Genomic DNA, 12,099 nt, shown 5'->3' with positions numbered 1-12,099 from the left:
AAATTATTTTATTTCACATACACCAAGTGCAAAATTTTAAAGGCTTAGCAACCTGTGACAAGCAGCAAACAAGTACAAAGGTTGTTGTAACCAGAAGATATAATTGTTTGCTACACTTATTTATTTATTTACTGCTCTATGTTTTAACAATTTATTTTAAGTTTAAGAACTTATTTGTAAATGGTAATAATCTATATAATGCATAATAATCGAAATGTTACTGTATATTACCAACTGCTCGTCCACTAAAACACGATCAAGATAAGTCACTTTGTAAAAACTAAAGATCACTTTCATATTTATTGGGTATTGTAATCTGTGCAAGTTCTTTAGTGTTAGCTAAGCATGAATGGAAAATCAAATTAATAATAAATATATTATTAATGTATAATTTTAGGAGATTTAAGCTATTTAGATTAAATATATGTATTTTTAGATTATAATCTGTAGTCATTTTGGAATGAAAAAACATAATTTATATTTATTTCCTAAATTTTTATGGTAATTAAAGGTTGGGCTAATTTACAGACCCCACATAATTAGGGTAGAGAAAATAACTGACCATATATAAAGTCTTACTAAAACCAAACATTTGAAATGTATTTAGGAGGTTTTAGAGATTACATAAATAATATTTGAGATTTTTAGGATGAAGAATAGTTATTTTATCATAACTTGAAAATCAATTTGCATTCAGATTAGTAATAAAACAGACTCAATATATTCACAAACAAGTCTTTAATAAAAATACTTCATTAAAAATATAATATTTTGTGTACAAAAAATTTGTAATCTTTACTAAATGTCTTCAAATTTTGTAAAGGTACACATACTGCATCAAAAGTTATAGTATGAATACTTAACTTGTACATTATACCAAATCTGTTATGAAAGGGTTAAAAGATTCTACTGCTCTCCAGAATTCTTAGTATGATGTAGACTTTTTCATTATGAAGAAATCATATTTTCCATCCATTTTAATATAGGCTTACATGCATGTTTGCAGATTATTTCCACTTGGTATCTGGACCTCTTCTGAATTTGTCTTAAGATAGCAACTGTATCAGAAAACATAAAAGTACAAGGAATAATATAAGTTTTGATTTTTTTAGAGCTTTTTTGGAAAATATTACTCTGTTTGCACAAGGCTGAGAGCTGATTTTCATGGGAAAAACAAAAATATTGGCCTCAAAATGTTACATCAAAGTATCTTCTTAGCTTTCAAACCAATGTTTGTCAGTGTTGTATTTTTCAACCAATCATGTATTTCCACAGTTATATTTCCAACTTCTGTTTTACAGAAATATTCATTTCATATCACTTGAACCTTTTCTTAAACAACCTCCAAAATAAACTTTATGTTTATACCACAGTGTTGTTTGTCACTGCTGTGGAGATGGTATTGATGTTGTGCAACTATAAAGTCCTTATCTAGTTTATATTTAAAAGTAATTCTTTATGATAAACATTTGTCTGACAGCTGCCATAGTTAATATATGATTGGGTTAAAATTATGCATGATAAAAAATTTTTATTTTAATTTTCTTAACTTTAATATTACAAAGAATATTGATGTTCATTAATCAAATACTACCTAAAAACAATTTTAAAAATGTTATCACAAGTGAATTGTCAAGTAATGAATTAGTTGGACAATGCCAAGGCTTGGTCACAAAAACTTCCTAAGATATTAAAAGAAAGTGATAAAAACGTTTTTCCCACTTTATTTCTTACTATCACAGTCAGACTGATAAACAACATTAGAAATATATAAGGGTGAAATGTTGTACCATGGTAAAATATTTTTCTATGTTTAATTGTTTTTTTGTTAAAATATCAATTAATCCTTAAACAACAAGAATGTTTAGGTAGCAGCATCAGTTTATGAGGTAGCTCAAAGGTGAAGTAGGGTTTCGGTGAAGTGAGATTTCTAGTATTCAAAACATGGTATATTTTTTGGTTAGAACATCATACTTAAGATTTTAACATTTAGCATTTGGTTTCTCTAACTTTTTACACACATTCTGTTTGAATTCGAAAAAAATGATTAAAATTACTTATTTGTTATGGAAATAGAAAACTACAATTTTGCAACAAATGTTCTAGCATCACATGTCTTCAATAATTTTCTGAATCTTTTTTTAACTGAATTTGGTGGAAAGAGGAGTTCTCAGTTTGTAGCACTAGCCTATTGTCATTGTTTTTTCTTAGCTTGGGGAGAATTACAAAAATCCTTTTAATTACAGTTCCTCTTTTTATTTCTGTGTAAACAAAATATAATAATTTATATTATAATACAGAACTGTACATGCAAAGGTTTTATCAGTTCTGAAGCCATTGCCCTCAGCTTTGCTATAAATCTTTCGAATAGTGTGAAAATGTATTTTTAGTTGTTGGAATCAAAGATGATATAAACTAAAGTGAATTATTTATACTATACTTTTCAGAGCTATGCTTTGATTGACAAAACTCACCACAGTCTTTTGGCAGTCTATAAAGACTTTCACAGTGGCATTCTTGATGTCGCATGAGGCTATTCATTTTATTTTACCTTGGGCACATTTTGCTCTGTTTGTTGACAAAAAGTACAAGCTATTAGTTTTTCACTCCTAGATGTTGAAATGAACTCCTAATTTGTTTCTTCCTTTATTTATTTCATATCTGAGACTACTGCATAAATTATTAAATTCTGTTATGTAATCAGTCATACAGTTGGTTGAGTCTATTATGCTGTTTGTTTGGGTCTGACTCATTTTAGTGTATTGGCTTATTAATACACTTACTTGATTATACATTGCTCTGCACATATTTACTTACATCATTATCATTTTCTTACAGTCTGGAAGTTCAAAATTAACATGCATGATAACCTTACATTTGTTTCATTTTGCAGATATGTTATTTCTACTTTTAAAAGTATGAAACAGTCTTTTAAGCACTTCATGTATTTATCATTATTATAAGTCACATCTGGCTGACAGTAAGTTTGGAGTCAACTTTTGTTTTTGTTAAATGGATGTTTTTTATTCTCATGTTCTCTGGGATAAGATTTCTTTTTACATCTTTTGTCTTATAGTTCATTTGAATCTACTTCTACATTCTGTGTTTAAGGGTCATTTATCTTATTAGTCCCTTAAGTGGTTTAGTACTTGAGGGTTACTTATTGTTTTAGGTCAGTTTCTTAGTTTTGTAGGTGTGTTACTTTTTTGCTCTGTGTAGTTATATGTACTTTCTTCAGTTTCTTTAGTTTGTGTGTGTTTTTGGCTACACTTCATGACAGTTCTGTTGTTATTATGGATTCTCTATGAAGGTTTTGACTTCTGTTTCTCTTCCCCTTTGCTCACTTCTCACATCTCCAAAATTGTACCTTGCTCTTTGTCTTGCTCAGTTTGTTTGTGTCTTACTAAACAACGGAGCTATTTAATGTGTGAAACTCACTCAACCAGGTGTTTACTTCCATCCTCCTCTGTCTCCCTGTTCATGGAAGTTTAATTTGATAGTACTCAACCAGATAAACTTCCCTCACAATCCCTTAGACCATTCCAATTTTCTCGATTCCTCGGAGTATTTGGGTCTGTGGTCAATTAAGGAGGCTACTTTCTGTATCCACATATTGGTATCTTGGTAGTTCATTGGGCTTTGTATCCTTTTCTGCAGGGGAGAATGGTTTTGGTTCTTTCTGCAGTTCAGCTATTTTCACCATTATTTACTAAGAAGGGAATAATAATGTACCAATCTCAGTCTGATCATACTCTGGATTTCATGTGCTGGGGCAATGAGCTTGACATTATTCTGGCAGCTCAATGTTTCCAGAGTTCTAATCCTTGTGACTAATCTCTCATGTCCCTATCAGATTCTCCATAAAGTGATCTCTTCTTCCTCACTTTTTTCTGTGGGTGTGTTCTCAGCAGGGAATATTGCATATTTCTATGTATTTCACATTTGCTGGTATGCCACACTTTCCTCATTTTAGTTTTCAGTCCTTCAATCTTCAGCTGTAGAGATTAACATTTTCACTTAAGATTGGAGGGCTCTTCACCTGTATGTCTACCCTCTAAGTTGACTCACTCTAAGTTGACTCACAAAGTGAGTCAATTGTGTTCTGCTGGTTCTTCTTGGCCACTCAGATATGGTTCCTTCTGCCCCGGTCCTCGTTGGAACAACACTTCATACTCTTTTCTTTTTCTTGTATGCTCCTCATTTATCTCCAGTATGATATTTGTCATCTAGACGTTTACACACTCCTTCTTTCAAAGTGACTTTTGTGTGGTCATGTGTCTTGGTTTAGGGGCTAACCCCTATATGCTTACCCTCCATTGAGACTCCTCCTCTTCTGGGTGTCTTCCTTCATCTAGACTCCTCCTTCTTGTGTTGTGTTGACTGTTCCAGATTAACCTGCTCTGGCTTTTTATGTAGTAACAGACCCTGACTCTTGCTCTGCCCAGTTCAGTCCTCTATCTACTGTGATAGGTCATTTTTCATCCTGGTGTCTCCATACTCTATCCTTCTGTGTATCTTTTGTTTGGTCCTGTGTCTTGGCTCAGGGACTCACTTCTCATGTCACATCTTACATTGCTACACTTTTCACCATTCCTTTTTTATCAATGTACCAGAGGCATGAATCTTTCATCAATTTCTTGTGTTGTTTTTTTTCTATGGCTTCTTTTGATGCAATGACTGGATATTTTGCACTATACTCTTTCCTGAATTTTTGATTCACAGTTTTAATCCTTTTAGATTTGCCAGAATCAAGACAATTTGGTGAACGAGGTTTTTTTTCCATCTTGTGAATGATTGCATTGGTGTTTCTATGCTCCTTAGAAAACGAGAAATACCCATCTATGAGCACTGATGACATAACTATGGATTCCCCCATGTACCCAGTATGGAGAAGCATCTCACTCAAACTATTGGTAGACGTCGGAGATACAAATATTTTTTATTATTTCAAACACAAACATGATTATTGTAAATAGCCATTTGTACTATTTCTTTTATTTATTATCAAAATTTATTTGTATCTCACTAGAAATTTTCTTTTATCCCATTTCAAGCTGTAGGGTAACAATTTATCACTTTATTGTATAGGCCTATATAATATATAATAATTTGGGAGTTGCAACAAGTCATAATATTTGTCTGTATGAGCATATAGTCATAATGTATACACCAAAATCGTAATGATTATGCACAAATTGTAATGGTTGGCATCTCTGCTACTGTAATGCTTCATTGATCTCTGTTGACAACTGAATGACCCATGGTGATAATACTTATGATTTTTTAAAGTTCTCATATACTTGTACCAAAAGCATGTCATAAGAGTTCTGTTTGAATGAATATACTGGTCAAATTTATGGTCTGAAATAACTATCATGCTACCCTATACAGTGTCTCAATTATATAGAAGAAGCTAGCATGTTGTACCAGTATATGCTAGAAGAAATTGATTTAACAGCATTCTTCAAATAAACCTTGAAAAAAACAATGTTCAGTACTATATATAAGGTTTTGTTGTCATGCCACAACCTAAAAAACACTGCAAACTGTTAGTAGATCAGAATGTTCCCGTAAAAGCTTTATGTTAAGCTGGTTGGACTCTCCCACAGATTGCTGCAGACTTGAAATGCTCCACTCAAAATGTTAATTTTTCACCCTAGATCATGAAACCAAGACAGATAAATTTGAAAATAGGGAAGGAAGAGGCAGAACGCCTAACTAAACTCAATGGTACTCATGTTAAGTATCTTCGTTTATGCAGCCTTTGGGATACACGGCAGACTGTCACTGATCTCAAGCATGAGATAAAACACCATGTACCAAACGACAGAAAAGTGTCCAGACTTACAGTATCAAAAAGTATAGAAACTGGACTATTGATGAGTAGAAATGGATTTTATGTACAGATGAATTTAATTTTGAAACATCTGATTCAAAGAGTTGGTTGTATATCCAGTGGAAGAGATTTTACTACCAAGAGGATAATGACCCCAAACACTCATCGAACCTATGCAGAAATTACTTAGCTGAGAAAGAAGCTACTGGAGTTACTGAAATGATGCAATGGTCCCCATAAAGCCCAAATCCCTCTTATAATATTCACAACTATAGTTGTAAGTGCTTAGGTTAGATTTTGTATATGTTTTCTTTAAAACATGAGTTCTGTAACTCATTCTTTTTCTTTTTTGAGATAGTCTTTAATGTGTAGGGTGTTTTTGTTTTTTTTACCTATATGCTTGACCTTTAATTTTTTTTACTTATTTGTTAGTGTGACCAAATTAAATCAAGTGAATCTCAAATGATAAATATGTATTTTGTACCATATATTTCATCAGGGTTATTAGTAAACATCAACTACATATCCATATCCTTTTTATGACAGCATGTGGAGCGAAATTTTCACAGCAAGTCTGGTGAACTGCTATTGTCAGATGGGGGATTCTGGATAGTTCCCTTGGACCACAATGGGCCATATTCACTCTTTCCATTTGTGCCTGAATTACAAAATGCAGAGCTTGTTGAGTGTGTTAGTCATCCCTACTGTGGAATGCCTTATTACCTACCCTTTGTTTCTAAGTTGAAGTAAGTACTTACAACTTGTGTATGTGTCATATCTTACTGAATTCCCACCACAGGTACAATGCATGTTATATGGTAGGTAAATAAAAGGATGCTGCACGTTATATTTATTACTTATTATTTATTAAACCTCTGTTATTTACTCATACTTCTTATAGTTCCATTAAAGAAGCAGAAACACTGCTGTGCAGGTGGCTGGGCTGTTCATACTAGTAATTGCAAATTCATGGTATTCATACCTAATTCTAAAAGGGTTGTAAAAAACTGAACATTTTTTAAAGTATTTTTTCTGTAAAGTACTGCATGGGAAAAGTGTTCAGATTGTGGTCCTTAGGCACAAGCAATTCATTGCATCAAAATGATTTAATGTACAGAGCTTAAAGTTTTTGATAAGTATTATTGATATAAACTGTACCTTTTTTTAATATTAAAAGTACTATCATTTATTGAAAAAGTAGTATCTTGTTTAAAAACTTCAATTTTTTAGTAATACGCTTAAAAATTACACCAATAAAGATATAATAATATCCTCATGTAATTCTCATGAAAGCCATTGTGTGTGAGAGTATTTTTCAAATTTTTTTCAAATTGTCTCAATCTTGAAAACCCAGAATGTGAAATTTTTGTGTTTTTCTTTTTCAATAGATGGCATCACATTTTACATAGTTTGGATCACATACATACATAGATACATACAATCTACATCCGTTATAATAAAATTAATCAAAAATGATGTTAACTGCTTAAAAGCACAAGAAAATAGTATTTTATTCTTGATAGGTAATTATTTGTATCCTTGCTATGTAACTGTGTTCATTTGTCATTAACTTTTATATCTGAAATGTAGCAAATATAATTAATCATGTATTTCTAAGCTAAGCATGGAAATTAATTCAATAGTTGCTTCACTTGTTCTCTGGAGGAAAGGAAAATCTAGGCTAAGATCTTGAAACTTTAAAAATGTAGTGTGTATAGATGATTATATTTATTATGCTGTTTTTAAGAATAATGATAAACTATAAGCATAATAAAACTAATTATCACTTTAAAAAATAAGTTATAAATATTTATCCAAATCTAAATATTTATAACTTATCTTTTAAAGTGTGTGTGAGAGAAATGCAATTTTTGGTTGGTTTTCTTGGTCCCATATAAGCACTAAGAAAACTAATTATATGTCTTTTGTATTTTCACTTCATATATCACTTGAACTTGGAATTTTTGTTTTTTTTATCCTTACACATATAGATATAGCAAAATGGAAAAGGTTCAAATATGTATTTTTTTCTCCAGGTATTTATAAAGTAATAACAATGGAATATAAAAATACTTTGTTAATTTAGTGTAAACTTTCCCTTCAGTACTGTGTAAGTATATAAATACTTTTGCTTTTTTAGAATACTAAGTTTGTTAGGTCATTTAGACTTTTACTGATAAACACAGTAGTATTCTGTTGTATGTAAAATGTAATTCTTCCCTTGGTTCTGACTTGTAGAAAGTGTTTATTTTTTTCTTCTTCAAAACCTCAAATTAGCACATCATAATGTTGACATAAAACTCGTACTTAAAATATCTTGGTCATATGGTACTGCTAGATACCACACCAGAACTGCTTGGGTAAATTATTAAAAAAATACACATTTATAGAGGGCTAATTTAAACATTTTATTTCAGTGATTTATAAACAACAGTGGTTCATTACTGCAGGTGCAAGTCATACTGTCACAGATGAAATGTATAGCACCTACAGAAATGGAAATCATGGTGGAAACACATATATACATTAATCAGAAATGAAACCCCAAAAACCCAAACACTTTCAAAACTTATATTTTTCTTTACCTGGAACAAGGGGGAAATGACAGTTATTAGAGATATAAAGCATTATTGCAGATAACACAAAAGAAAAGGAAGTAAACTGTACAGTGTACTGTTATTTTGTTTGTAAGTATTTGCCTTATACAGAATGATGTATAACAGTTTATTTTCATGCTGCAGTACAGATTATTATTGTATGGTTGAAATATTATTTCAAAGTTGTATATAACTCCTTAGAGTTGACAAATGTTGTTTTGGTCAGTTTTACATAAGACCATAGAACTTCTAGAATATTCATGTTAAGATTTTCTACAGGCTAGCTATTATTGTGGGTATTTCATTAACCTTGATTTTAGCTCAGGTTTAGTCTCATCTGACCAATGAATACTCTTCCAGTAGGTAAAGGGTTTATCTACATGCTTTCTTGCATACCTCAGTCATACTTCTAAATGAACAGGCTTTAAATATGGAGTTCTATGAGGACAGCATGCTTTGAACCCAGAAGAGCGTAACTGTAGAGGTGCTTACTTCAACCCCAGTTTCCCTTACCAGTTTCTGTGTGTCATTACGTGTTAAATGAGGGTTCCTACTAACTTCTCTGAGAATCTTCCTTTTGGTTCTCTCTGGAATTGTGGTGGGGCATCTAGAACCAGGGAGGTTAGCAGTTGATCCTGTAAGCTTAAACTTGACAATATGCTTTGAACAGTAGATTTTGGCACATTAATTGTGTAGCAATACCGGAAAGAGACACACGAGACTTGTATTTTACAATAATTCGTTTTTTTAAATCCCTGGACAGTTCTTTCCTGTTTGCCATGATGGAGAGGGCGTTAAATTGCTGGAAGTAAATTTTTTGCTGGCTAAATTCCAATAATTATGAACCCAGTGTTTAGTTCTGGAATGGTATAATGTAGTTTATTCGCCAAACTAAATAAAATTTTTACGGGAATATCAGTTTTTCACACGTTCTGAAATGTACGAATACTTTCTGCTCCTCCTGTTTTTGGTTATTTGTTTATAAACAGTTCATTTGCTGTTTAATTTACATAAAAATTTATGTAGATGTGTGTTAGTATAATATTTATATTATATACTATATGTCTATTAGCCTAATTGTGATACTTTTTAAGTTATGAGCAAAAAACTACTCAGGTCGCAGGTATACGAACACTTTCTGTCGTAACTGTACCATTTTTTTTCACAATCAACCAAACTGTCATTGGTTCACTTGTATTCATCTCTAAAGAGCACATGGTCCCATCCTTCCTCATTCCACTGTATGCAGTCATATCTCCATCTCAATCTTTTGGTTTGGTTACATCTTTTCAGCAGATGTTTTTGGGCAGATACACACCTTGTGAAACTATTTCTTGTCAATGTATTTATAATACTGTTCTCAAAGTAAAATTGGCACCTGTATTTAATGAAGAATTGTTCACAGGATCTTTTATTAACCATCATCTATCAGATAAGAACATACCTTTTGGTAGTTTATTTTACATTTTGTACCCCAATCATTTTTGTTGTTAATGCTGCTTGTTTTATAGAAGAATGTGTAAAAATAATAATTTAAATTGTAAATTTTATATTAAGCTTTGAACTTGCCCAGAACAAAGTTATTTGTATGTACTGACTGATTCAGCAAACCTTTTATGAAGGAATTTTTGTAATTTGAGTTATTAGATATATTTGCAGGTATACATTTAGAGACAATGTAATATGTTAAGTACGAAAATTATTTAATTGGATCACAAATATACAAAAACTTCTAAGATACATTACCATGAGATTTTGATAAAAAATAAATACTTTTTTTGTTTTATTCACCAGAAAGTCCTATTATTTGAAAGGTTCCAAACCTAAGATCCACACTCCTTTTAAATTGGAATTGGTTGAAATGCAAACTCTTAATCCTGAGCTACGAAAACTGAAGTTCAGAGTGACAGGTGAGGTTTCTCTTGCTCTATGGTGTACACATTATAAAGCTTGCTACATTTGTGTTGCATAAATCATTTTATAATGGAGGATTTGATTCATGTATTTATTTGATACTAGACTGAAGTTGTAATCAAAATTACAGAGATCAGGTAAAATTCAAGTATATATGCACATTTTTACTTAAATTATGAGGATACAAATGTATGATAGTAAAATGTGTCAATTCTGAGTGTCCTTTGACAGTCTGCAGATAGTGCTTACCAATAACAGTTTTTGTAGAAATATTTAAAAAGTATGCTGATGGTTTTATGTGAAAGGTTTAATATTCATTGTACCATTGATAATAAAGTATTATCCTACTATTTTGTTTAATATAGGATGCTATGCATGTATATCCCTCAAAAATAAATGTCTAATATTAACATCTTTTAAAGAATGGCATTTTGAAAACTTATTACCAAGCCTCAATTAATCCTTAAAGTTACGATAGATGTAGACATCATTGTGATAACCTATGACTTTAGTTAATGTTTGATGAAGAGCTTTTGCTAAAGCTTTACCTTATTTAATGTATTTTATTCAGTGATCATTTTCTACATGTTTGTTTGGTAGTTTTAATCACTTAAATGGTTTATAATTTAGATCTTGTGCCATCAAGAAATTTATGTTGGTTTTTTATAAATGACAAAAAAAATTCAAACAACTTATATATCAAAACAAAACTTTAATTCAGTGAAATAGTCTCCATTCTTACCAATGATGTTTTTCCATCTTACAATCAGGTTGTTAAAGCTCTGATTAAAGAAATCACTACACGTTGAAACAAAAACCATGTTAATGTTCTCCTTAACACCTTCTACATTTGCACACATTTTCCAATTGAATGGTGTTGCAGCCATCAATAAAGATGGTAATCTGATGGTACTATCTGAAGAAATATGTTGGTCAGGAAAGAACTTCCCAACCCAACTCCATAATCTTTTGTTGCATTAAAAGTGTCACATGTGGACGTGCATTGTCACGGGGAAGAAAAACACTTTTACAATTGACAAGTTAAGGACTTGATTTAAATGTTCCATTTGCTTACTATAGATTTCTGCATTGATAGTTCACTGTGGATTGAGGAGTTTGAAATGAATTACATCTTTGATGTCCCACCAAATGCAAAGCATCACTTTCTGCAGATGGAGCCAAGCTTTGGGGTCAGAATTGTTTTTGACTTCTTATTGAGCCATTATTTATGGCATTTAATATTGGCATCGGGAATCCATTTTTCATCACAGATGATAATTCTGTCCAAAAATTGTTCATGCACGTTATATGCCAAAAGAGACAAAGCAACACTAACACATTGGAAATCATGATTATTAGAAAATTCATAAGGCACCCAAACACCTTTTTGATATTTTCCCATATTCCTTACATGTTTGTTTATTATTCCATGAGAGATATACAATTTCAAGAGTGTGTTACCTTGGTTCAGATTCAACGAGTGTCTTCAGAACATCAGTATCAGTTCCAAAATGTCAGTCCCTGCCATCACAGTTTCTAAGGTTAAAATCACCTGAATGAAATTTGCTGAGCTGCTGTTGACATTTACAAATGTTCAAAACATTTCTATAAAATTCTTTGTGGCTGTAGAGATATTTTTTTCCTTTTTCTGTTCAAACAGTATAACATACCAAATGTGTGTCTTGTAATGTGCCATCACTATAAAGGATTAGAGTATACTAAACTTTAAACATTATATCGACTACACTAATG

The 12,099-nt window shown here is 31.5% G+C and overlaps 1 protein-coding gene across 2 annotated transcripts in view; it reads left to right on the top strand.

The window, feature by feature from the left end:
* Positions 1–12,099, top strand: part of LOC143223206 (endoplasmic reticulum metallopeptidase 1-like) — a 49,842-nt gene that overhangs the window by 33,055 nt on the left and 4,688 nt on the right. For both annotated transcript variants that reach the window (XM_076450813.1, XM_076450815.1), the window contains exons 11-12: positions 6,383–6,582; positions 10,228–10,343. In XM_076450813.1, coding sequence (XP_076306928.1) covers positions 6,383–6,582; positions 10,228–10,343 — 316 coding nt within the window. The remainder of the gene's footprint in view (positions 1–6,382; positions 6,583–10,227; positions 10,344–12,099) is intronic.

The sequence above is a fragment of the Tachypleus tridentatus genome, chromosome 8, assembly GCF_004210375.1.
Source record: "Tachypleus tridentatus isolate NWPU-2018 chromosome 8, ASM421037v1, whole genome shotgun sequence".
NCBI lineage: Eukaryota > Metazoa > Arthropoda > Merostomata > Xiphosura > Limulidae > Tachypleus > Tachypleus tridentatus.
This window is presented reverse-complemented; position numbering and strand designations above follow the sequence as displayed.